The sequence below is a fragment of the Patagioenas fasciata genome, chromosome 12, assembly GCF_037038585.1.
Source record: "Patagioenas fasciata isolate bPatFas1 chromosome 12, bPatFas1.hap1, whole genome shotgun sequence".
Taxonomy (NCBI): domain Eukaryota; kingdom Metazoa; phylum Chordata; class Aves; order Columbiformes; family Columbidae; genus Patagioenas; species Patagioenas fasciata.
The window spans coordinates 12,016,908-12,044,905 of NC_092531.1; the positions used below are offsets into that span (position 1 = coordinate 12,016,908).

The window sequence follows — 27,998 nt, forward strand, 5'->3', positions numbered from 1 at the left end:
TTTATTAGAGATTGACTGTATTTATTTTGAACCACAACACATTCATTGAGATCCACGGTCAGAACTACAAGAAAGTACAATATCCACTAAACTCTGAGCTCGAGTCTCTGAGCACTTATCCTTGCCCATATTGCCTCCTGTTGTGAACAATTCCACTGGCTTCTATGAAACAACATGCAGTTGCCAACCTTTAACCCAGTACTATTTACATGATCACTCTCTGAATTACTCTAGTACTAAGTTTAGCTCTAAAGAACAAACACATTGCCTCAAAAAAGAAAAATAACAAATCCAGACTGAAAGTCGAGCAATGGTCTGAAAATGAATTTTTTCCAACATTAAAAATATTAAGTCTAATTAATGTTAGTTCATTAACCAGAACATTTTACAGCTGGAAAAACTGTTTCATGTTGCAAACTATATTATATTAATTCAACATGTGTGACCACTGAATATCAGTTGATATTAGAAAATTGCATAGTTTATACGAAGTAAAAATACTTTTTTGTTTTGCACAAAACAGATCATGATGTCTGTGGAAGCTTATGGCATGAAATTATTATTATTGTTCCCATTATATTATATAAATATTGGTCATGGCTCTGTAGCTAAGACTCAACTAAGTTTTGTCCCTAAAACAGAAATTCATTCTTATAAATGAAAATTATGTCAAATCTGAGACAGGGCTATAACACCTTGTTCCTGAATGAAATTCTAGTGTTTGTGAAGTCAGTACAAATTGTGATATTAGTACCACGTGTCTTCAAAGAATTTACAAAGTCTAAAAACCAGTTCTTTAAACACAGAATTGACAACAACTTGTTGAGAGCACAGTTTAGATATTGCTATGCTCACGCTAATGTGTCACTGCTTAGGATTTGCATGTTGATAACTTCAGACAAGTAAATATCACCTATACAGAAAGTCAGAGGGATGGCATATGTAGGAGAAACAAGATTTCCTGTCGATTTACAGGCCAAACCTGTTGTGATCAGAAGGATTTTGAGGAAATATACAGCTATATGTACCTTGGCCAATGCACAGATGCACAGCAAGTGTGGGCTGCTCACTCAGCAGGTTGTATAAATAAACTGTCCCTTTCTCATTCCTGACCTGTATTCTGTTTTTCCCAATGTTTTCCATGGTGTATTAAAGGAAGCAGTCCTGTGAGGCACATGAAGCCTACAGAGTGTGCAAAATTCTAGCACCATAAGTGATAACCTGCCCCTATTATTTCAGACAAAATCAGTTACTAATTTTAATTACTCCTACCAAAATAAAAATCACTCCCACAAAGCAGATAAAATCCCTCCATATAGATGAGCAACAAAAGGCCTCATCAAAGCTTATAGAGACATAGGCCTTCTGCTGACCTCTGCATGGCACAGGCCTATGTTGGTGGCCCATCTCCAGAGGAATTAATTTTCTGCAGAAAGCATAGCAGAAGAGGTTCAGATTAATATTCTAGGTTAGGATTTTAATTTTGAGCAGCATGAATGTCAAGTAAATAGTTTAAAATTAACAGAACATTACTGCTGTGAAGAACTTGTGCAGAAGTACAGCTTTGTCTTTTTGGTGTTGATCTCATAACACACAGTTTTTACCTGTTGCGATCATATTCTTAGTTACTAAAACTCATCACTGATTAGTTGATTGCTTGCTGTTCAATTAGTGGCTCCATAAAAATTCAGTAAGTTATTTAAACCTATTTCAATTGACATTTTGCAACTGGGGTATTTAATTTTCAGATGAGCCGTTCTAAAATAGTGGCTGTAAGAAGTGAGCAGTGCACACATGAATTTAGCACGAACCAATTAACTACCTATGCATGCCATTTTGTAACAACATCTCATCTATTTTCATTTACTTAGGCAGCATGATTAAGATAATTTATTAAATTAACAGGTCAGTGCATCATCTCACTACAATTTAATATAGGAGATATGGCTTTCAAATCAAGTTATGAAAATAACAATTTACCCTTCCTACCCTAAATTCCCCATTTTGAATGTGATCAGCCCCATGTTTCATGGAAAGAGGTCACCTTTGAGCTTGTAATCTACGTAAGTTTTTCTGCATTGAAATATAAATTTCTACTTGAGGCATACAGGTTTTATAAAATGGTCCAAACAAATCATTTGTGTAAAAAGTGCAACAAAATGAGAAAGTTTCTTCTTACTCCACATTGGTCAGTTCATGTTTACCATGCACAGAATTTTCTTCTACTGGCTGCGTATCTGAATGATGAATTTCAATTAGAACAATATATATCATTGCTCCAAGCACACCTCCCAGCATAGGTGCAACTACAGGGACCCACCACCAATTATTTCCAGCTCTGTAAAACATAAAAAAAAAAAAAAGAAGAAGAAAAAAGTTATTTGTTTTTCTAGTGAACACCCTATCTTGTATCTGGCACCAAATGAATATGGTGATGTGACACTCGCTGTACTGCAGACCTTGCTATTTTGTCTCACATTTCTTGTACATGGATGACACCCCTGTCTGTTCTGTACATGCCAAGTAACAACCTCCAGACATGTTGGTCTGTGTGCTGTACTCACACCTTAGAAAATAAGGCCTCTCTGCTGCATGTCTGTTTGGGGGCAGGGGATAATGTCTCCCTTGTGGAAAATGGGATTCATTGACTCACAATGAAAGGAACTGGGACATATTTACTGCACAGCAGTCTTGACTGATACTGTTGCCAGATGCTCATGAATAGGTTTTTGGAAGTGATTAATGCAAATGTATGTTGCAAAAATGGGTTATCTCATCTGCATGGAGACTTGCAAGTTTGGGCCTGCAATAGTATAAACAGTGTTCCTTTTGACAAGTATAATAGATTATACTCAATTTTGAGCACGATTACCTTAAGGAATGTAATAAAACACAGTGACCGTAAAGTGGATTTTACTTGACTAGAGCGGTCAAGATTTAAATTTCATGATGTAGTGCCTTTGTGTTTAAAATATGGGGTCTTTCAGTAAGAGGTAAATAAGTGTTTAGAAGTCTTATACACCTAAAACTTCATCTTTCTTAGAATTGCTGTGTTCAATAAGAAAGTCTGGCATATTGGCTTCACTGAAATGTTTACATTCACTTTGCATAATTACTAGGATTTAATTTTAAATGTGTAAGTTTCTGAACATTTTTAAAGAAACAAGTCACTACTAAAAATATAAAACAATAAATAGCAAACTCTTTGTTCAAGAGACCTGGGCTTGTAGAAATGCCCTCCCTGTCCTGCAGGTCCACATTCAGACGGTGAATTACTAAGCACTGGTTTCAGAGCAAGACTTTCTTAACAGCACTGGTGCATGAAGATGTTTTGATTTGATAACATGCGGTATTAATTGAATATGTGAGTCTGCACTGAAAACCCAACCACCTCTATTTTTGTATGTTTTGATGATAGAGAGGTAATATTTTTTTTCTCTCAGAAATAAAAAGAGACAAATTCACTGTGAGAAGAACTTTACAGGAAGCTTCCAGAGGAATTTTTAAACTCCAAGGATAATTACTCAGCACTCAGTTTTTATAAATTTATGCAGAAGTGAACTTGGGGTTAAGTCACAACACAAAAATAGAACAAGGGCTGATCTCACAGTGCTCTATTGATGATAATATTATTCCTCCTTCAGAAATGCTTTGGTTGTTTATGTTTTGCCTTTGGAATTATTTAGATTTTTCCCCTAGGATATAATATAACTCCCAATATTGTTCTACTAATTTTTATAGATCTGTTTATTGTTTAGTCATGAACGTCTGCTGAGCCCCTGAATTTCTGGAACAAGCATGGACCTGAGGTTTTATTGAATTAATCAGCACAACAGAATCTGTATCAAATACTTGCATATATTCCTCTGTGTATGTCTCTGCAGGTATGTGGGCAGATAATGAAGGTGTTTCTTGGCAGGTTTCTCTTGTCCTGTTCTGTGAACTGACATGTCCCTTGTTGGCTCTGGCATGACCACCTCCAAATCATGGCCTGGATTTGTAGCAGCTGCTGTCAGCTGTGCTTTGGACACCTTTCCAGAGGGCAATGCCAAAGCTGAAATGGGATCAGGACACAGCTGAGTTATGCGTTTCCATGACACTTGATCCTCCTTCATCAACACAGGAGCAAGAACTCTTTGTGACAAACAGAGATAGCTTCACTGAAGTCACCTTGATTCCATTACGCCCTAGTTTACAACTGTGCTGCCAAGTGAGCAGAAAGACATCCAACTATGCCTTTGTCATTGTCAGGTGGTTTTGCGGTTGGCAGAGCGGGACAGAGCTGGCTGTGGAGAGGAGGAGGCACAGGCCTGGCAAGTGGCACTTCAGTCAATGGCAAAAACTACCAGGAAACCACAGTGGCCCATTTTAGACTTGCAAATACACTTCTCACCTACCCAGCTGCTGCGGAACGGTGAGATAACACCGTTTGCTAGCAGCAATGCCAGGGTAGTTCAGGCATTCAGCAGAGTGGAAGGTGTCTGGCTCCTGTCCCGTGCTCTGCGAAGCACGCAAAATATTTCAGAGGCCACTTTGCCATCCAAATCCCTGTGCAGATAAGAGGTGCATCTCCCGAGCCTTTCCAAAATGCAGTTCGGCTGAGTCCGGGCGACGTGCCTCCGGCGGGGCCGGCGGCCACGAGGTGTCAGCGTTACCGCGCTGGCGGCGGCCGGAGCGCGTCCCCGAGCCGGCCAACGTCGCGTCCCCGGCCTGCCCTGGGCAGGCAGAGCCGGCAGCGCTGCGCGTCAACCGCGGAGAAAGATCCTACGGCTGGCTTCTCGTGCTGCTGTGGAATACTGTTCGGTAGAGCTGGTTCTCTCTCTCACTGCCATCTCATGCTCTGCTACACTTGTCAAAACCCAGAGTTGGTTGTATGCAAAGCTCTGGTGGTTTTCTCACTACAGACAAAACTTTACTATCCAAAACTTTTCTTAGACTTATTAGCATATTAAGCATGTGCTTAAGAAAGAGTGCTGGTTACCTCTGTGGTTTTAGGACAAATCATTACAAACACCTAGATCTCTAAAGTCAGCAGTTGCTCTCTAGTGATGAGGGCAATTGCGATATGTGGCACCTGCTTCCAGGAGGCTGAGGAGCAGTTGGCAGGAGCAGGCTACGGTGCTGACTGCATCTGTTGTGTGCGCAATGGTGCTCTCCATAGGGTACTGGGCAGACATCTTTCCACCTGCAGTGGGTCAGAACAGCTTCTAATGGGAGCCTCTAACCAAAACAAATCCCATTGCACTGGCTAGGGAAACCACACCATGCTGAGAATGTGATAAAACCAGAACTTACTGGACCTGCAAGCACAGAGAATGGTAGAGGGGATTTTCCCACTGAACTGCTTATCTCAATGTTTAGAGCAGTTGCTTGGGATCAGGGTGTAGTGTCTCATCCTTCTGTATCTGATATATTCTAAAGTGAGGCTTCCTGATGATCCCTGGCTGATTTGTAGGCAGCACTCAAACACCTTCTGACCCAGACAGAGTATGACTCAGTCACCTTGTGAGAGGCTTCCATCCTCACTTCGATGAATGTTCCTTGTCTTTTCAGTATTTCCTATTGCTGGGTTTGTGCAGCAATCCACGTCACTGAGGATGTTTCATGCTTAGGTCCCAGTTCCTGGACATACCTTTTAGTAGAGGGCTTAACCACCTGCCTCAGGTTGCGAATTCCAGTTAGGCTGAGACATCCAAGGTTTAGCTGTCAACTGTTGCTGCCTCACTCAAGTCTCTCATTCACATGTAATGCCAGCAGAGCATTTGGGATCCCAGTCACAGTCATTCAGACTCCTCCCATGACCTGTAACTGTTCCAAAGCTTCCAGCTACCTAACAAAAAAGTTCTTCCTAAGTCCCACCTGGATCTGTGCTGTAAATAGATAAGAACATATTCCTCTTGTATCATTCCCTTGAACTTTATATAGCTGTAACCTTATAACTGAAGGCAGGGAAGAAGGCTTCTTCCTCCATTTATACATCCCTGAGACTGCTGTAAGTTTATTCTGGCAATGGCCAGAGATCTCTTATCTCATTTTCTTATGTTCCTATTTTAAGATTTCTTAGTACAGTCTTTACAGTGATGAATTTCCTCTCTGCATACAAATCCTAAAACTAAATCAGGGAAGAACCCATATTGGTACAGATGTAGAGTTTTCTTGTAATATCTTAAATGTAAATGAGTAAGACCTTACTTGTGGAGAGGAGGGGAGTTTACAGGTATTCTGTGAATAGACCACAGTACAATCAGGCTTCCAAACTTTTTCAGCAATGTAATAGCCAACTTCACAATATATTGCAGATTATAGCACATGACATCATAATCAACATTGCAGTCAACGACTACTTATAATTAAATAGGCATGTGAGAGGAGAGTCCTAGGTGAGATGTAATTCTGTGGGCTGCTGGTTTTTTAAAAATTACAGTCTAATCTTACAGTGATAATAGCTGCTGGGGAAGAGGATTTTGGAGGTAACAGGGCTAGAGAGCTGAGCTCCCACCAGCGGCCAAACAGAGCTGAGTTACAGCTGAGCTTTGAACCTGGTGTGTGGTGTGGCTGTGTGCCTGTTCCTTCTATGCCCTGCCTAGCTTTTTTGTACAAGAAGAGCCTTGCTACTGCTCTCCTCTACTGAGACACATGATTTGTGTAGATAGAAGTCATAGTAAATAACTACATATTATTTGTACTTGGTGAAGTAGCTAAAATGAAATCTATTAACTAGAGCTCTCTGGTGGTCTACAGTACTTCTGGGGATTCCTACTTATAAATAACTGGAAAAACAAACTACACAAAAATAAGCCAAAATATCTACCTCCTGATGACAGATTACTCTTACTTAGAAGTCCCAGAGTGCCTCTTACACTGCATGGGTGTAAGCTGTGGATTTGATGTGCAACTAATTAGCTGTGCATTTGGCCAGCCAAGAGTGTGTGTGCGTGCACACACACATGCACAGGGACTGGAGAGCATGCTCTCAAGTGTGGGAAAACGCGGGGAGCGTTCCTGTATTCACTCCTTTGCTTCCAGGCAGGAAGTCAGGCTTTCAGATTGTTGTATATTTCTGCAATAACTCAGTAGTAATAATAGGCTAAATCAATCTGATATGTCTGTGTTTTTACAGCACTCAATAAATATTCCCACCTAACTCTCTCACGATTTCATTTTTTTTCTGAAGGTTGCAGGACAAGAGAGGAAAGCACTCTTATATTTTCAGTGACCTCTAAGAATCCCTAATATTTTGGGAAGGTTCTGCTTGAAACGATGATTGATTTTAGAGATAATGCTCATTTGATTTGCCCCGGGAGCAGGAAATCCTTTTAAAGCCCAGTTCCTAGAGGATGTCTGGCTTAAAGTGCGTGAATAGCTGCTTGTGGTATGCAAAGAATTACCTATATGTATATAAAGTATGACTTGGTACCATGTTGAATCAGGATCTTGCTTTCCTAGGAAGCAATTTTAGCCAAGAGCATTTTACTTCATATCCAGGGATACTTACGTGAATACTTCCATCCCCCATCCTGCGATGGCTGTGAAGAGCCTTGGGCCCAAATCCCTGGCTGGGTTCATGGCACAGCCACTGTTCATTCCCAAGGAGAAATTAAGAACAATTATAAGAAGTCCTACTACAATTGGCTCCAGGCCCTTTGGTACACCGTTATTTCTGGTGTCAGAGATAGCAAATACAGCCAGAAGAAGAACAGCAGTTGACATCACCTGGCCAATAGAAAGAATATTGAATGAATATGTGCAGATTCCTTCCAATAATGAAAAGAGGCGGCATGGCAGCTCTGTGGATTGTGGTGGCTTAGGGCTGGTATTTAGATTTCTCCCACTATACAGAATAGCAAAATTTGGAAACCAGTGCCTCTCTTCTTCACAGTAATGGAAAGTTTTGATACCTATGCTGAAAGAACAAGACAAGCAATGTGCTGAGGACACTTGGAAAAAAAAAAAAAATCTGCAACAGCCTGTTGTGGAAAGAATAGAGGATTTAAAAGGCATCTCCTGTGTGAGGTCTAATGCTTTGTTTCCACATTTTTTCCTATCAATTTAATAGTTCAGTTTACTTGAGTTTTGGTAGTTCTGCTATGCCAAACAACCAGTTACATTGATATGAAAGTGTTTTATGCGACTGTAGCTTGCAGTGATAAATTAGATTAAATATGCACTTCTTTATCCAGGCATTGCATAATGTGAGAAAAAAAAAAAAAAGTGAAGTCTACACAGTCAAAATCGAGCAGCTAAAAATTAGGAGTTACCTAAATTAGGGTTGCACGTGTAACTGTAATGTGAACTTTGTATTGCATAAGCTAATAGAGCTGATGAAGGAAATTTTCTTGGAATTACTTTGATGGAAATGCTGCTCTGCTTAAATCTAGTGCTTTGTAAATGTTGGTTTTGCTAATAATTAACTTGGGGGAAAACAGACAAAAGTTTCAGCAATGTCAAAACATTCAACTTCTATACTGACTTGATGTTCGGGTGTTTTAGAAATTATTTTTATTTCGTCTGGGTTTAATTTTAAAATATCCATGGGCAAAAAGATCTTATGGAAAAGTCTGACTGATGCAAAGCAGAAATCAGATTAGTCTTTCTTACAAAAGTTCAAAACAGTGTTTCAATTTTTTTGAAGCCAAATTTCACAATCTTTAAGACCTGTGCTCCAGCAATCTCTAGTTGTTCATAGTTTACTTATGCAGTATATTTGTTTTATGTATGCCTGAAAAAGACAGGTAAATTGGTTAGAAGTAGATAGAACATATGAAACTTCATTTTTCACAGTTGGATAAGTGGGATTAGAGGATACAGATTAGAAATGAAGTTTTTTTTCAGACTCAGTTATGTAAAAAATAATATATTACAAATCTATTTGCAAATAGATGGTTAGTGAGGAGGCTTATAGTAGCAGAAAACTCAGTTGTTCAAGGCATGTTAATTTGGCTGCTTACATATTGCTTAAGGAATAATAGGTCTACAAAATGGGCTGGACTTGATGTAAGTGGACATAGCTCTGCTGAAGTTTATGGAGGATTTATGCTGATTTATGCTGAGGAAAATCTCTTATATATATTGCATTAAAGAAGAGTAGAGTGCAACAATTAATATGATGTATGTGGAAAGAACTGCTTGAAATTATCTTGATTGTAAAATATGACTGAAGTGTAACCCCCCCACAAACAGCATTGCATTCTCATTGCTATTGTACACAGTGATGAATGACCAAAATGGTGAGATTTGTCATACCCATTAGAAATCTAGGTATTTTTTTTACTACTCAGTTTTACAGGTTTCAGTGTGTTTAATTTGTAGACTCAAGACAGCAAGTGCCCTTACCTGGTCTGCAAATCCATTAATGAGGGACAGATACGGAGCTGGATATGTTGCAAAGATATGTGCTGTTGCGTTAGGTCCTGTGACTTCGAGTATTCCATTGCTGTACTCCATAAAGGCATCTATAGAAAACAGCCATTACCTGGTTGTACTTCTGCATAAACACTAGGTTTTCTAGGACAAGAATGTATGTGATAGGTCTGTGCACTTCACGTTCTCAACTGAAGCAGATCATTTTATCTGGGAGCTTAGTTAATGGATTTGAGGTGATATACTAATTATACTTTTGTGTCTCATCTCTCCTCCTATACCTTGTTTAATGTATCACAGCTTTCAAATTGGGCTGTTTTATCCCCTGCTCGTTCCTGCACACTCAATGCCAGGGAGCATTTTCTGATCCTGGACCCAGTTGCATTATTCTGTTAGAGGTGCTATATTTGGCATGATGCCCTGAAAAATGCAGAGCATCCTGCTTGTACTGTTGTGTATAACCAGCACCAGGCCTTAGTGCTGTTCCATTTGACAGTTGTGCAATGACTTCTGGGAATGAACTCTCCTCAGAGACCACCTCTTCTAAAGGAGATTGAATTTTTCACTCTGCTTGGGCTTTACACCCAACTGCAATACTAGTCATCTGAGGGGAGAGGCTAGTTCTTAGTACATCTAAGTTAGTGTATATTTATATCTATAGTAGAGGTTTCTGTATATTATAAATACATGCATAGTTATGTTATTTTAAGTAGTATAATATGACTTCCATGTCAGAATAATTTGCTACTTTGACAAGCCCTGAAATGTTAGACACTAAGAGGAAGCACTCAAAAATCTACATAAACAGATGAATAACAAACACTGTGCCCTTATTTCATTAATGGATTCAGTGATGAGGTGATGCTTGTGAGTAAAGAAAGAAGCTCCCCATCTCCCATGGAAGTCATGCTGAGGGGGGTTAGCTTACTCTGAAGCTAGCAAACAAATCCATTACACTTTGCCCCTGTATTTTCTAGGTTTGCTCAAGGCTACAGTGTGGCTGCAGAGAATATTTAGTTGTTTACTTTGGTCAGGTTTCCTCTGTTGCAGTATCAGATTATTTTGTTGCATTTAACTATTAGAGGGAAAAAAAAAAGGATAAGGAAAAGAGAATTTCTCAGCTGTGAATTACTTTGTACACCTTTACAACGGCCTTCTGTTCAGCAGCCTAGCATGTACATGGCCTCACTCTTTCAGGGGTATGGCTGAAAAGGAAAGCATGTAGCTCAGGCACATGTGCATGGGGAAGGTGGAGGTGCTGAGCTCCAATGTCTGTTTTTCTACCAGTGAGTTTTCAGTGGACCTCAATGAGTACAGAACACTCTGGCAAGTTGCAGGAAGGAAAAAGCACAGAAGAGGTTTGGGAATTAGTAAGAACAAGAAGAGGGCGAAGTACTTGAGCAGGGATAGGGATATGAGAATATCCTGCACTTTTGAATAACAGGAAGAAGTCTGTAACCCTAACCCCAGCCCTGGGTCCCCTGTGGTGGCTCCCTATCTGCTGTGGCAGGACACAGTGAACCCGCCCCTAACCCCATGTGCATGTTGATGTACTGCTGCATCCCAGCCACAGCCCCAGTCCTGGCTGTCTTGGCTAGAGGAGGACTGGATTCAGATGGAAATTCTGTTCAGGAATCCCACAGTTTCCAAATTCTAACAGTAACACCTCCTCCTCAGACACAAACAAACCAACCCCACCAAACCCAAAATAGTTACCACAGTTCCCGAAGATTTTTCTGTTTGTGATTACTACTGATACTGAGTACCTAACTAGTCTACAATAGGCATTTCCATTTTCTTTTTCTCTCTGTTGCACCTAGACCCATCACTGTGTGGAGACATGGTGTCCATAAAAGAGAGGCTTTGGAGGGGATGGGCTGGGAAAGTAGAAGCAGAGTTTTGGAATAGGGGATCCAACTGATAAATAAGTGATCCAACTCTGTGGATTCTTCAAGTCAGGGAGCCAAGTTTTTTCCTTTTGTGGCACACTGTGGAAAGGAAACTTGCCTCAAGGATAGGGGCAAGATTCCACCCCACCCCCATCCCCTTCTAATATGTGACTGACTCCTTTATCACTCTACCTTGGAAAACTACCTCTTTAGGGTGGTCTGAAGTTTAGTCAGGAGGGACTTGATCTCATATCCTGTAACCTCAGTGAGCAACGCTGGTGATACTTGCCTACAGGCACTTGGATCAAGTCTTTAATGTTTCTAATTTGCTTGGAAGATGAATAGCCCTATACCCTGGCTATTAAGTAATTTAAAGTCCTTACTGAGAAATACATGATCTCAGAGTATCTGATTTCCCATTAATAATTTTTCTAAATTTCAGAACATTTCCTGGCATATTAGTGCTTCAGAAAAGTTGTAGGATACCTGGAATGTTTGAGTCATTCTTTTTTTTCATCAGACTCTTTATGCTTCTTCCTTTCTTCTTTATGGCTTTAGCTCCAGTCCTGCCATTAGCCCTGTATGAACAGTCCTCTGCCTGCTTGGTGTTTATTGAAAAATTGGGGCTTCAGAGACTACCTGACCTCTGGTTTGTCCTCTGGGTGTGTCTAAGGTGTACTCACCGTAATAAATCCCAAAGACAGCCACTGCTCCAACAAATGCTCCCAGGAATTGTGCTAATATGTAAATTGGTAATTTGGTCCATTTTAATCTTCCAGTCACACACATGGCTAATGAAATGGCTGGGTTTATGTGACCACCTGAAAAATAGATCACAAAATAAGTCATATCAGTGACTCAGATAATGAGAATAGGTGAAGGGTTAGTAAAAGTGTGAGCACTTTTGAGCACAAGATTAGTACATGCTTTTCTAGATGTTATTTTGCAGTTAAATGTTGACTGCAATTAAACTGAAACAAGTTGGACAAAGTTCAGGGCAGGGGAAAAGCAAGTATCCACCAAGATCCAGCTTCGTGCTTCATGTTCACAGACCATGTTACCTATCAGACTGCTGTCCTGCAGTATATAAACTATAGATCTATAGACAGCTTTTCTAGAAAAAGGCTAAATCTTCCCTATCGGTTGTGTTGAGAAGGTCCGTCATTCTGCACATATTCTCGTTCTTCAAGGGCTTGTGCCTTTATTTTCAAGGGAGTCCGGGGGCAATAGAACATTCAGTTTAGCAAGCATGTATTAACATTAAGGACTGTTACTGGCTTGCTCATATATCTTGAGGCAGAACTGGACTGCCCTGGATTTTAGTCATGTTTATGTCCCTGTCTTCAACCTGGGGTTACTTAGGAACTCAGTTTTCATGAACATAAAATAATGTATGGGCTGTTCAGCTTCATGCTGACTGTAGGTGACCTATGTCTGGATGGGATCTGAGGACAGCAACGTACAGTTCTTCATCACACATTTTCACCAAGCTTTTACACCCCCGTGATGGGTCCACAATAAGGAAACTGATGAAGTAGCTGTGCTGAAACAGAATTTTATTTCCTGTGGAGTTTCCTTCCTTTGTATTTAGGAGTAGCTACACCTAAATTCACACATGGAAAAGATTTCAGCAACATTGGAACTCTTCATGACAATTTTAGTTTCTAAAATGTATTTATTATTATGTCACATGCCAGTCACTTCCCTCAACATCTTTTATCAACATGGAAAAGTGTTGAATGGTTTTGGAAAACTTTGGTTTTTTACAAATGTGTAGTTTACACTGAAGAAATACAAATTGCTAAATAAATAAACAAATTAAATGATACTCCGCAGTAAAACCACAATAAGCCCCAAGTTTTGCAAGGACATAGCAGATCCATTGCTTATCATCCAGGTAAAGCTTCACTTCAGCCTGTATGGTTATCAGAAAAATATGGCCTTTGTCTTTAATAAAATAACTAAAAGAGCATGACCTTTGTCTATCAAAAGCTAGTGGTGGAGAAGGAGCCTCTAAGTACAGTTTCTGTGTTTGCTTGCACTTCAGGTCAGTGAGTCATTATCTTATGAAATTCAGGCACCTTTGATACATAATGAACAAACACAGATAACAAGCTGGATAAAACCTTCTTTGTATCATTTCCAAAACTCTGACCTAGTAGCACCGGTCTTGAATTAATTTTGAACTCCTCACTGTGTTTCAAATTCTTCAGCACGGAGCAAATGGATGGCACCTTATTTAACAGCCTTCATATGAATTTTGATAATTTTTTTGTCTTGTCTTTTGTTTTTTATTCTGTCTGGAATTAATAATTTTCCTTTCTTTCAACACCTGATATTGTTCCCCACCTGTATACAATACAAGGTGATTATGACAGCCAGGAAAAGTCAAAATAATGTTAGAGATGTCTGATTAACATTAAATCTGGAAAGGAGAAGTCTAGTTGAAGGCTCTCATGCTGACATATGGAAGTTCCTGTGCCACTGGTAGTTTCCTGGTTAAAAAAAGAAGTACACTTTGGACAGTGTGTTCCCCATTCTTTTGTAGTTGCAGTGATCACAGTCATGAGTTTGTGGGAAATTATCTAGACATTGAGGAAAGGCAAAAAAGGGAGTTTTCCTAGATAAAAGCTCAAATTCACCAAGTGTGCAGACTTAGACAAGAGACTTCATGGCCAAAGAACCACAGAATTTGCTAACAAATTCTGTATTGGAACTGATATTCTAAAGTGCTCATTAATAATCATATGTTGGACAGTCACATCCTGTTGGAATATCTATTCCTATTCTTCCACAGAGAAAATGCACTGCATGAAGAATCCTTTGTCATGGGAAAACAACAGGAAGCACAATACTGCAACATCTGCAGCTGCTCTGCCCTGCTGGGATTGAACTCTAATCTTCTATATAGTAGAGATGAATGTCCCTTAAAGATGCAAATGTAGGACAGGTAAGTGTGTTTACAGGTTTTTTTCATGATACTGCATTAGAAGAGTTTACCTGCCTACATGTAAACCAAAAGCAGTATTTCAAAGTTGTTCAGATAATAGAAATGAATTAACTTTGTGTGGTATTAAGGAACCATTCAACTTTGTGTGGTATTAAGGAACCATTCTGCTCTCTTTCAATGGCAGGAACAAGACTGCCTGTTTTGCTAGTATCTTGAGTGCTTTCTAATGGGAACTTAGAAACCTCTTCATGCATGGTGTCTCTAAAAGGATTTGTAAGAGAACAGAAATGGCCACAGTGGTTTCCACTACAGCAACTATTTATAATGGTCTAGTTACACCTAGAGATATCTGCCCAGATTGACTTTATGCACTTTATGAAGGGCAAGAAATGCCTCTATGAGAACTGAGTATCAGGATTCTGTAAGCTTTTCATGGTTATTTCCTTAAACGCAGTGCCTGTGCTGTCTGGGATCATGTCTATTGACAGAGTTTTCAGAGCAAGACCAAGCAGCTTCTGGTTTGCACAGGCCAGTTTCGATAAAGGCCAGAGGTCTGCCGACATTTGCACACTGTAGTTCAGACCAGAATTTGGTGGAAGATTTTGTAAAACTCAAAGAACAGAAGGAAACAAGAACACGAAAGATTTACTAGCGAAACTTTGATGCAGATTCTGCTGTAATTGTGTTTGCTTTTGCTAGATACATAATTGTTTATACCATGAAATGGAGGTAACTTAATAGGGTAGCCTTAGAACAATGGTAATAAATGCTATATAAGAAAAAAGGAGTCACTTACCAGAAACCCCTCCAGACACATACACTGCTATGGTGACTGCCATTGCAAATCCAAGTGATACTGTCATGGGCCCACCATAGGCTCCTCGGCTAAGGACATCCTGTCCCACACACCCACATCCAAGTGCCTGTGTTTTAAAAGAGAAATGTAAAACTGAGAGTGTGTCTGTCAAATGTTATTGGTTGATTTGCAACTCCTCCTGCTGTCCAGGAATAGCTGAAAATGCTGTTAAATATTGAAACAATGCTAGAATTTGAAATTAGCGGCATGTGTGTCATTGTTGCCTTTGCAGTGGACATTCACTCTTTATTTTCCCCTCATTTGTGACCGGGGATAATGTCTGCTAATAAGGACCTCTCCCTTCCCAGAAAACCATCTTCAGGTACAACAATGGCATACAGGTCAGAACTTGGAGTCTAAACAAGATCTGTCAGCCTCTGCAACTAAGCTCTGCATCTGAAAGTGAAGAGGGAATTAACTCTGTGTGGTAAGTTTGCAGTTCAAGATTGTTGTTATAAGCAACAAAAGGAATACTATAAATGTCAGGAAAGATATTTCAAAAAGCTTTTAATGTTCAATGCTGAAACTCTGGAATAAGACAACTGTTTGGAGATAAGTGTGTGTTCCTATTTTGCTGCCTATTGCTCTAACAAAATATTTCACTGACTCTGCAGTTTGAACAATTAACTGAAGTTGGGATAACTGAATAGTTCACATTGGAGTATTCTCAATGGATTTAAACTAGCTTCCAATTTGTGTTGGTTCCTCTCAGCCTGAAGTTCAGCAACACAATTAAATATACGCTTAAGATCATGTTTATTCAGTTCTAAAATTTCTGTTTAGCTTCAAGCATAGGTTTAGGTCCTATTAAAGTTTGTGGGAAAGATTTTTCAAAGGTACAAAAGGTTTTAGTTTGAGATAGGCTAGCTGATTCATTTCTGGCAGAAATCAATTAGCGTCCTTGAAAATCTCCTTTTACAATATATGCCTAAATGCTTCACTGAATAAGGACCCAAATAATATCTGTACTCTGAAAACTTCTGCTTTTCTGCAACTGTAAGTGATCTTAATAACACAATTTCTGGGATGTGACTAGGTTTACCTTGAGCAACCTTAATTACTTTGATGTTAAATTGGATATATATTTTTATATGTATATTCCTCCTTTGATGGTACATGAGAATCTGATTTTTTTTTTTCCTGTAAAATCATTCCATCTTAGCCAATGCAGTTGCTTTGGTTGCTTCATTTTAGTGTTCTGCATTACTGTGTCACCAATAACTGTATTGCAAATATTCTTCCTAACTATGCATATTTGAATACACAAAATTTAGTTCTTTTAGAAATGCCTGTTTTCAGTTACATTCAGAAACTGCAAAAGTAGTGGCAAAATGTCTCCTCTCAGAAATACAAAAAAATTTGTTGATTGCAGTTTAACAAGCAAGTCTTACTAAAACTGATGCAATTTAAACAAGTGAAATCATACTTTTGTTTTCATTATTTCCCCAAGGGTTTTAACAAATACCAAAAGGTGACAGAAAATCTCTCAATAAAATTACGCTCTTAACCAGCTTTGCAAAGCAGACAGTGTCTCTGAATGCCCTGAGACTGTGTCATGTACCCAGGTGCAGTTCTTGCCTTGAGGTTTTAATCATGCAAGCAAACAAAACTGTCTGGTGCCAGTTACAGCTGTAAGGTTGCATAAGGGTAGGGTGGTGTTAGCAGTGGTTTGTTGGACTGTGTAATTGAGAGCTACAAGACATATTCCATGCTGCAGCCAACTGCTGTGCAAGGGATGACACACGCTTACGTTGGGCGTTCTCTCCTTGCTGTTAATATCATGTACCTAGCAATTCAAGTTGTCAGCACAGATGTACATACAGATATACATTTTAGTTGTTCATAGCTGAGATTACAAGGCTTTTTAAAGCTTCATTTAAGACAATTTATGCATAATCTCTTTATATGTTTAATTAATACAGAAAGAATGGGTGTGCTGGAATTTATAAAGTTCAAGATTAGGGCACAAGTCTAGAGGAGGTGGAATTGGCATGCCCTAGCCCTCATTTTCCAGATTTCTCAAAGGGAGTATTCCGAAAATTGCACCAAGCAAGATTTAGTGAAAGACATGGCTCAGAGCTGGAGTGAGTTCAGTGGTTGCTCTGGGGCCCTGAGTACACTGAGGTGCAGTTTGCATTCAGGCAAGCAGATCCACACGTGTGCACTTGTGTTCTGAATCTGCACAGACAAAACTTTGCAGATTGCAAGAAATAGTAATTCTTTTGAAAATATTACTTTCTGTAAGGATGATGAAAAAACAGAACAGGAGTTGAGGAGATGGGTATAGAAAAGGAAGCATGTTTGTGTATATCAACTACAAATTCACAAGAAAAGGGAAGGAAATAACAGAGGAAGGCTCTGGCCTCCCCTTGCTGATTGCCAGGGCTGAGGAGAACGGTACAGAAACAGCTGTGTAGTCCTCTGGCATAGTAGCTTCTGCCCTGCACATCATAGGGAAATATGCAGCTCCAGACACTCAGTTTTTGTGTAACCAGTCTCAGCAGACTGACTCTACAAACAAGAGGGCATACAAGCCAGCTTCAAACAGCTGCACTGGCGTCTTGCTTGGTGGATGCTGGTAAGTGTCTGTCTGCTCGTGTCTGGTGAATGAACACTACTGCAGGCACAGCCAGTGTGTGCCCATTCTGGGATGGGGAAACTGGGAACTGAACTTGCAAATCCGAACCATGTTATGGTAATATTTTCACCTTCTGCTGTTGTTTTAAGAAGGAGAGGAAAAAAAAAATTCTCATACGTACTGTAGCTAGGTTGACATAACTGGAAACTATCACCTAATCATGTAATTACATGAGCAGCAATTTAATACCCTGTGAATCTTTGGTTGGCTGAACTAAGACTAACTAGATCACCAAGTTGTAACTAAATATTCTAAGTTTCTAGGCCAAGCTCAGCAATCAGCTGCACCCACACAAACTCATTGATAGAAGCACATGGAGTTGATGCGAGTTTAATTTACAGTAGAATATAGCCAGATATCTTTATCTTATGTTACCAGATTTTCATCTTAGCAGTTGTCTATAGTCTGATCTGCCTAAATTTACTGAAGTTCTGACTTTTTGTTCACAATTACATTACTGTCATAACACATTTGGGTGTGGAATAACTGTCTATACATTCTTTGCCAAAAAACTTGCTTCATAGACATTAGATCCTTCTCTTTGTCCTGAGTAACAAGGGTAATATTAGGAAAGGAAAACAACCGGCCTCCAATGAGCATAATGTGCTGTCACTGCCTGGAAGTTTGCAGATCTTTCTCTCTATCCCACTTATCAGGGAGACTGAAGATAATTTTGCCTCCTTCTGTGCTATTTTCAGGATTTTTGCAAGTGCTTGTAATAGCATTTTTTCAGTGTAAATAGGATTTCTTGCAAGATATGAATTCAGAACTTTATGGAATCTGTTTTTCTATATGGTCTGTAAAGCTTTAGACATCTTAAAGCAGAATGCTGATATAAAAAAGGCCCCTTATCAAACACATCTAGTGGTAGTGTGCATCCATAGCCATGCACTCTTACTGTACATTAGAGAAGCAGCCAAGTCTCCTGCTTTTTAGCAGTACAGAGACTGCTGTGTGTTTTGTTGCAGTTTGTACATTGGCAGCTGCCAAGCTGGGGTGAGTTACATGCCTGCAGTGGGTACCATGGGTGTCCCTGCTGACAGAGTTTGGCCTCAATGGCTGCACAACTGGTGTTGCTCTACAAGATTACAAGAATTCAGCACGCTACAAGGAATATGAAGTCAGCAGCACTTTCAGTCAGGAAATGCTAGGAAAATAGTTCAGAATTTCTATTTTAGCCAGTCTTCAGGGCAGAACCATACTTAAACAACCACAGCTAATTATGAAGAATCTCTAAGGATGCCCCCACCACTTCAGCATTTTCTGTGAGGATGCTTTTGCTCTGGGAAGGCAGCAACCCTGCCCCTTTCCCCCACCACACTCCCACCTAGGTTCTCCTGCTCATCTCCAGACAGGCGTTTCCTGCTGGCCCACACCTTGGCTGCTCCCTGTCTGCAGGCTGGATGGACCTGCAGCACTGCTCCTGGTTCTGCCACCCGTGCAGCCGTTCCTACGCAATGCTGTGCAGGGGCAGGTGCTTGGGCAGGGCAGCGTGTTTGACACTGGCTGTGTGCTCATGCTGAGTGTCCTGCTAGCCTGAAGTTGCCTGTTTGAGCCCTCAGAAGCAGAGAGATACTGCTGGGACACTCCAGGACATGAGAGCAAGCCCTGGCATTTCACTCCTTAGGGAAACCTCCGTGAGTTTTCCAAGCAGCAGCCAGACTTAGCACTGTGTATTTAGGCTCTTAAAAGCGAGTATACAGGCAGGAAGAGCCACGGAGTCCTTTGGATTTGGGAGAGGTGGTTGCATTTGCTCTTCACTGCAGGTAGGGATCTCGTTGACCCAAATTACCCATGAAAACATAGAGGGTTGGTTGTCATTTTCTGTAGTCTTGTCAGATTCTCCTTATCCCCCATTAACATTTCCATATAAGGTTAGTTTGGGTATTGCTTATAAAAGTGGTAAATAAACTTTTCACATGAGAGGCTGATTACAAACTTGATGGTGTCCTTCTAAAGGTCTTTAATTTAGAGTATATTTTAGAAATTAATTTCATTTACAATAACTTTATTTGCAAAGCAAGTCTGCTTAAGAATTTCCCTGTTAAATTTCATAATAAGTTGGTTTATAATGAATTAGAAACTCTTCCCAGGCAAAACCATATTTTTGCTAGTTCATGTATTATGTAGGGCCTTAATTCCGACTGGGCTCATAAGCATTCTCTCAGTAGGAATGATATTGTTAACAGCAACAAAACCAGAGACACATTAGATCTACTAAAACTCAGGGCATTAATTCTGCAAGAATTGAAGTTGCAGGAAACTCCTTCCAGGAAAGAGCAATTTTCATCTAGTTTTATGTTTAATATTTGCTGTCTTTTGTTAAATCAGATAGTACTTAAAATTTTTAAGGTGAGATAAAAATACAGCTTGCCAGTCAAGTAATTTTTAAATACTTTAAAAACAAATGGTTCTTAATTTATCATTAATTAAATATTTCAGTGGGGGCAGGGGAGATTTCTTTACATTATGATTTAATCAAACTTGGAGTAATAAAAAATTGCTATATCCATTCTCCTGATGATCTCCCGGGACACAAACAATATCCTCTTGGGTTCTAATGGATTTCCCTTTATTTTTTACAGACTTGCTATCTAATAAATTAAGGGTTTAAAAAAAAACCCTGAAACAAACAACTTATCATTTAGCTAATTAAATAGTATAGACATAAGCCTTAAAATGATTGCCATTTTGAAACCATTTTTTTAATGACAGAAAGCATTACTACTTGGAGACATGAATGTAAATTTAATAAGGCTTTGGATGAATTGTTTATGCAAAGCTTTTAAAACATAAAGATCTGGTTCAAATTGCTCTATGGGAAAATATACAGTGAAAATATTGAGGGACAGACTATGCTGTAATATATAAAACGATGCTTTTAAATTTTTATTATTGCTTTTGCGCACACAATAGGAGACAAATAAAAGCTTGAAATCACCTAGAGAGAATGCAAATGTCTGCATTCTTTCGTATTTTATTATGATTAATATTACCCTCTTCATCTAAAAATGCTGGTTTTCTTTCCTGAACTATATAGGGCAACTGGCTTGAGTCAGTTTCTTCAATGAAGATTATTTTTATTCTTTTACTCAGTTTTAGAAACTCAGGAGAAAAAGGAAATTAAATATTCAAATACAAACTTTCAGGAGTGAAATGTGGCCTCTTGCAAAGGGGCAAAGAGGTGGCTGGGTCTTTGCTGTGCCCTCATGTTTGGAGGCACATGGTTCTGAGCAATTGAAGCTGGGTTTTGTTCAGGAAAAAGAAGCTGAATGTCTTAATAGTAAAGAAGCCTTTGAGGAACAGGTTAGAGGAACTGAGTCAGGTTTGCCTTGAAACCTGACCACAAACTGGAGAGCTCACTAGAATTCGCTTTTAGCCAGAATGGTTTATTCAAGTGTTGAGATCACAAAGATATAAACTTCTGTATGGCGTGAACTGCGTTTATTGTATCTTATTCTGTTCTCCAACTGTTTATGACAGTTTTAAGAAGTTATTACTTGTATGACCTACTTTTTTCCAAAACTTTTGAAAAGACAGTCTGTAAATTCATGTCTGTAAAACATTAAATTCAAGTTTTGCACTTGCAGTTGAATGTTGGAAGGATGCAAGTCTTCTGTGAGGCTCAGGGAGAATGCCTACACTTTGGTCCTGTAGGTGCAAACTCTCTGGAAAAAATGCATCTGCAGAATAAGGTCTTAGAAAATTAAGTTCAAATTACTGGAACCTCTTGGTTGAACAATTAGAGCTGAGTTACATGTTGGGGCTGATGTTGCAGAGCTGGAGATAATTCTCTCTTAAAACTTTCATGCAACACAGAAGATCTGAGTCACCTGAAAGTTTAAAATGTCATATACTTGGAAAAGTTTGTATTGAAAACAAAAGCCTTCCTGTGACTTTTCAGAATTATTTGCTGTGATAAACATTTCAGGGTAAGAGAACAACTAGGTAATCTTCCTTTCAGTTCTTTCACACTGCTAACTATTCAGCAGAATTAAAGAATGTTGTCTAGGAAAATAAAAATGTTGATTTTGATAATAGTAAAATTGTAGAAATAATAGCAGTGTGCAGGAACACCTCCTTAACCTCAGCACAACTAAGGGTCTTGGTTACCACTTTGACTTCTCTGTTTGCAATGCTGATTTAATACAGCAGCAAGAAAGAGGAAGAGTTTGCACATCTTCAGCAGAACCGTTAGCAAAATGTCATGCCGCCAAAATGTATGCAACTGGTATGTTTGCAGAAACAGAACTCTGAGTCGATGATCATGGGGAAAAGAAGCATCTTATTCCCATAAAAAGAATGGTTTTGGTCTGGAAGCGGAGGGTTAAATTCTATGACATTTGGTTCATGAATGACTTCTATTGCTGTCCAATAGTATTGCTGCTAGAGATCCTAATGTATGGATCTTTGTGACATATGAGCTACCTTTCAGAGTGCACACATTGCTAAGGCCCATGGTATTCATAGCATTATAGAACATTTGAAAAGCTGTTGAGTGGCATAGGAAAATACCAATTACAAATCTGTTTTCATAACCTTTTTTATCTAGCTTTAACAAATATAAGTTCCCTAAGAGCTAATTATACCAGATTATGTACTCTGGGAAATTTACTGCTGATGGCAAACAAGGTAGCTGTTAGAGGCTACTGCTATTTAATTTCGTACCTTAAACAAAACTCATTGTAAGCAGTTTCATCACGCACAAAGAAATAGTAATTTTGTATTAAATGCTAAACACTTATTTAAGGAGTAAATGATCAAAAGCTGCATTTGCTTTCATGTAATAACATCGTGTAATGAGGATTCTAATGCGTGTTTGGAATAAGAGATATATATTACTGTACAGTATTGTAATTAACATGCATTGGACTGTAGGGCCACAAAAAGGAAGATAGAGACAGGTTGTTTAAAGTTTCATCTCCTGGACTCAGCAAATCTGCGGAGTGTCATACTTAAAAGATTTTTCAAGCAAGACTAAACTCCTCAACAAAGCAGGAGTGATAACTTAGATAATGAAGTGGTCAGAATATGAAAACAAGATGAAAATATTTTAATGAGCAAAAGATAATTAGCTTTCCTTCTCTTGAGTTGGACTGTTTGCAGCATGTGGTGTCATGTGGTCCATTCACTTCCATGCACTGCATCCTCTATGCACACACAGACATTTGCTTCAGTGGGAGTTTTGCAAGAGGCTGCCACCTCCACCTGGAGACTGAGCTTTGGGATAGGAATATTTCTACTACCCACTTGTCGTTAGATGCTAAATGGAAGCCTGTGTTCTGTTTCAGCAAGGAAGCGTACACTGCTCTGGACCTAGGAGATACTGGCTCCTGCACAGCTCCTTTCTGGGAAACTGTTTAGTAAGATGCTCTTGAGAGTGAAAATTAAATACAAACTGTGTCAGCAGAGAGAGGCTATGTCTGTATTATCAGGCTATGTCTGTATTATCGAGTCCTGCAGTGCAAGCTGCTGGTTCAGAGAACCTGACTATGGACATCTTGGGAGGGATTACTTAGGAGTATCTCCTCTTCATCTGCTGGACTGAGCATCCAGTAATGGTCAGCACATTTGCTGTGATTCTGGAGCTCACCTTCCACTTCAGTTTCATCTGAAAAGAATTCAGTTTATGTTCTCTGAGACTGTGCTGCAAGGCAAACCACAGCATATTAAGTAGGGATGACCAAGAGATGTTATCCTGTATACTCAGTGACTTTCTCAAGGTTTGTTGTCTCAAATCTTTTCAACATTGCAGGTGGAGCCCTTCTGACCCTCAGGCTGTTGCCTAATGAGCTATCTCACTTTCCAGATGTGCTGAAATTAATCTTACAGTTTGTGTATTTTTCCAGTTTGGAAAATTGTGTTGCACGGCTTGACAATTACCAAAGATTGTAGTTCAAGTTCTTAGTAGTACATGGTCTGTGATGTTGTTCTCCAGAAAAAATAGAAATAGGTAATTTGCGGGGGGGTGGGGGGGGACACCACAGAATTTCACCCAGCTGATGCCCAGAGGTGCCAGGCTGGCTGCAGATTTGGGAAGGATCAGGTAGCACTGAATTCCAGATGGAGCCTGTGGGTAACAGAAAGGTTCATCCCTGCCTTGCTCCTTGCTACAGGTGCTCCCCACAGGCTGTAAAACCCATCACAGGGACATGAAAAGGCTTTCAACAGAGAGCTGAATCAACTGTGCTTTAGGCCCTGAACTCTCATTTTCACTTTGTAGTAGAATTAAGACACAGCAATAGGGTGGTAGAAGAAAGCTGTCGCTTTTGCATACGTGGTGTCTGTTTTTCAAGGATTTCTGCCCTCTGACTTACCAGGGTGTCCCTTTCATTAGTTCAGATTTAAGTGAAGGGTTTAATATTTATCTCTTCTTAAAGAGAAACTACTTACTAGCTGACACAGCCTAAAAGCAATAGCAATCAATAACAGCAGAAAAGTCAGTTTCTTCACAATAAATACTTTGTACTGCTGCTATGCAGTCTCGACATAAATTGAGGTATCCAAGCACTGAGAAAGCTGCATTTTAATCCATGTGAGGCTCTTTTCTGCTTTAAACCAAGGCTGAGACTAGAAAGGGTAAAATAGAATTGGGAAACTCAGGTTATCAACAATGATTTTGTAGCTTCATTTTCTACTATATTCATATGGTGAATATACTAGAAAATGGGCTCTGGGTTTGCATTTCCTTCTACTCTTGTGCAGCAGGACATTAAATAATAGCATTTGCGGTCTAATCTGCACTTTAATACGTTTCCTTCATTTGCTTAATTGTATTAATGGAAAGATGAGGATGATCTTGTGGCGAGGACAGAGTACTGGAAGTCAGGTGATCTGGGTTATATTCAGAGTCTTGCCACAGACTTCCTGTGCAGTCTGCTGTAATGAGGTTTGCTAATATATAAAATGAAGATAATAACATTTCCCCTTCTTACCAGGGTGTTGTGACACTTAATTAATTACTGTTTGTAAAGTGCTTTGTGCTCCTTGCTTCTAAATGTTCTCCTTACTGTAAAATGTCTTATGGATGGTACTAAATTTGAGAATAATGTTACTTTAGTGCCTGTGCATTTCAGTTGGCTGAAGTGTAGTAAAGACCATTATTTTCATGTTATTTTATGAGCTACTGGAATTTTTTAGATTACTTACTTGAAATCTAGCTAATATAGTTACAGTTATAAAATATACTAAGTCACTACTATGCCTGCTTCTTATTTTTTTCTGTCCTTTCACTATGATGAAATATTTAGCAATAAGCAAGACTTGTTCAGAATAAAAGGAGGAAGAAGGTTTGGCATAAACATTCTAGCTGCTTGACTTCCAACTCTGTACTGAGCCTGCTCTCTACCCTGGTTAATCGCAGGGCAGAGCTCTGCGTCCCAGTGCAAAATGTGCAGAAAAATTGAGCAAGAAATTAAGTAAAACAAATCTGGAGATGTGACAATGAGGAGCTTTGGTGTTTACTTAAATTGTAGCAGTACTACAGGACTGAGAACTGTATAATTTGTGTAGTACAGTTAAAAACAAAACAAAAAATAGTTAACTTAAAAATCTCTGAAGGTTCAGCAGTGCAACTCCCAATAAATTCACTACACATCACACAGCTAAATTTCTATATTGCACAGGAAAATAAATCGGCTAAAATTCTCTTAATGTGCAAAGCAGTATGTTTGCTAAAGCAAATGGAAGTTGTGCATAGAAGTGAAAGTAGAATGAACTGTTAAGCTTTTAAAAAACAAAACCGAGAGTGTTATTAACATTCACTGTGCATATTGGCATTTTTCAGAATGTGGTAGTTACTGAAATTCTACTCCTACATGAAATCAAATGCTTATCAGATGTTTGTAATACATAAAGCTATCTGTTTTTTATAGCCAGTGATAATTACATCAGGTGAAAAAAGGAATTACAAACTTACCAGAAACAGGAGCAATTCATTCAAGGCTGTACAATGTTTGTCAGACAGTAACCACGCTGCTGGTACAGTACAAGAAAAAGCAGACACGTCCCTTTACAAGCACTGTCCAACATGAGATTAGTAGGAAGAAAGGAAAGCAGCTGACACTTACTATCAGTATAAAAGTTCCCAGGAATTCTGAGAGGGCTTCTTTAGCCAAGCTGTTCTTCAAGGCAAATTTCTCCTTTAAACTCCTCTTGCTTTTCCAGCTCATTTTGACTTCCTCTATTGCTCTGGTGCCCTAGTTATAAACACACACAAAATTTGTTCTGTATTCGTCCCTGCTTCAGCTGAACTTTGCCACTTTTACTTATACAGTGAAATATGAGATTTCATCTTGTACAGCCAGTGAAATCATCTGACTGCAGGCATTGACAGAATCAACAACATGCCCTAACAATTCATCATTAATTTTCCATCCTGTGCCTTCTCTGAGTACACTTCTATTTATACTGATTAGATAATACAAGCAAGTTCACGATCAGAACTCCTCTTTTCTTTCTTGCAGAATGGATTAATCATTACCTTTCCTGCTATGTTCCTTTTTTTTTTTCCTTCCAATGGTAAAAATGAATAAAATGTTGTTCCTGTCACCCTGGTCACAAAGAAAGGTAAAAAGAGAAACCACAAAGTAAGGAACCAAAATACGGTTAAAAATTTCTCTCTGACCTAGATTGGGATTTGAACAGTGCCGCTATTGGCTATCCAAAAACTTTTCAAGGGGAGACGGTAAAAGAGAGTGAATGCTTGCAAGAATGTTGTGCTGTATCCTGTAAACAAAAGCTCCCATCATGTCACTTCTAAGGGACTGCAGTGGCTAATGAGAAATCTTGCATTGGTAGTATGTTGAATTTTTGTATTAATTCACAATACTCTTTTTGAACTAAATGCTTTGCTCTGTAGTGACCTGCCCTCTTTACAGAAGAGTAGCGAGGCAGAATAGATTAGGAACATTTAATGAAATCTGCTTGGGTCCAGTGGCTCCCTATAATGTGGTGTGGGCACGCGAGGCCCTGAGTGACTATGCATTTCTAATACTTTAGCTTAAAAGTGCAGAGGTGCTACCATGGGAAGCATTATAATTTTATTTTTGGTAGTCTTAAGACACAAAGTTGCTGAATGTCTCAAAGAATTGGGCCTACTAGAGAAAAATATTACACTCTTACTCTCTTGAGTGTCTTGAATGATTTTATCAGATGTGATACTGACTTGACTAACACACTGTCTGGTTGATTTACAAGTATTTTCTGTCATTTGACTTTACACCAAAACATTAGCCCAGTTCTGGTAGATTATTTTGACACGTGCTGTAGATGCTCGGCGCCTTGATTTGTATCTGTCCTAAACCTTTTTCACCCTCACAGGAGTGGGCAAGTGGGCTACTTCTGGCATCCCATCAGTGCTCTCCCTTGCCTCAAGCCAGGACCTGATCCGTGTTCCTTGTAGCTGGAGTCACCACCAGCAGTTTCATCCCTTAACCACCCAGTTCACACCCACCACCCAATTTTAACTCATAACTGTTTTTCTGTGTTCACCTTTCTCTACCCCTGCTGGCCCGTGGCAAGCCCCATGGCTGGTAGATGATGCGCTGCCTGCCTGGGGCGGATGCGGCACGAGCCGTGCGGGCAGCAGTGCAGTGGCCAGCATGGGCAGCTGGAGCAGAGCTGCAGGGCCTGCCCGCGGTGTGTGTCCACGCTTGGGCAGGCAGCCGGGAGCTGCCTCTGGGAAGCCCTGGGAACGGCCTGTGTCCAGCAGTTTGAAAACCTCTATCCTACACCACTGCAAAACAAAGATATTATTCAGACCTGTAATTATCACAGCATGCTAAAGTATATGTTTATTATGTTTGTGAAAGAAGTCTTTCAGAATTATGTATACAGCAGAACTGAGGGAGGATGCTAGGGAGGCCATTCATTACAGCAGGAATGAGATAAACCACTTCCTCTCTTCCAGGAAAATGAGAAATAAATACGTTTATGAAAGCAATTTTTAGTCGTTTGTTCATGGCAGTTGTTTATCTTATGCGGATGCAGGTCTCCCTCACCAAGTAGAATGAAGATACCTCTTAGTTTAGTCTCACAACAGGTGTGAAGGCATTAATACTATTTTTCAACTAACAATAGGGCAATAACATGCCAGAGACAGAAATCCATACACATTTGTCCAGATCATGTTGCCTGCCTTATAACAATTTTATGTCTTTAAAGGGTGAGGAACTGGCACAACTATGTATATTTTCATTTGCTTTCTTCATATTTTCTTCAATACTTCATAGAAATCACATGATTTAACTACGTTAATAAGAACTGTGATGCCAAGTTAGACCAAAGGTGGTACTCAGCTCCATA

At 39.5% G+C, this 27,998-nt stretch overlaps 1 protein-coding gene across 2 annotated transcripts; it reads right to left on the bottom strand.

Moving 5' to 3' along the window:
• On the bottom strand, positions 1 to 26,280 carry AQP9 (aquaporin 9). Of its 2 annotated transcripts, XM_065847043.2 has the most exons (7): positions 26,176 to 26,280; positions 25,763 to 25,891; positions 14,996 to 15,122; positions 11,933 to 12,070; positions 9,334 to 9,452; positions 7,496 to 7,713; positions 1 to 2,338 (listed from the first exon to the last, which is right to left on the bottom strand). In XM_065847043.2, exons 2-7 carry the CDS (start codon positions 25,862 to 25,864, stop codon positions 2,176 to 2,178), a joined length of 867 nt encoding a protein of 288 aa, XP_065703115.1. In that variant the 5' UTR covers positions 25,865 to 25,891; positions 26,176 to 26,280; the 3' UTR covers positions 1 to 2,175. The 2 variants fall into 2 exon arrangements, with proteins under 2 accessions (XP_065703115.1, XP_065703116.1); XM_065847044.2 differs by lacking the exons at positions 25,763 to 25,891; positions 26,176 to 26,280 and adding an exon at positions 25,612 to 25,740.
• Positions 26,281 to 27,998: the final 1,718 nt, after the last annotated feature.

What these genes read in the sequence shown, in the direction of transcription:
- AQP9 (XM_065847043.2), bottom strand. Translation starts at nt 25,864, where the DNA reads ATGAGCTGGAAAAGCAAGAGGAGTTTAAAGGAGAAATTTGCCTTGAAG. An exon ending in TGGGAACTTTTATACTGATA is followed by an intron (nt 15,123 to 25,762) that starts GTAAGTGTCAGC and finishes TTTAAAACACAG; the next exon opens with GCACTTGGATGTGGGTGTGT. An exon ending in TTAATGGATTTGCAGACCAG is followed by an intron (nt 7,714 to 9,333) that starts GTAAGGGCACTT and finishes TCTATTGGCCAG; the next exon opens with GTGATGTCAACTGCTGTTCT.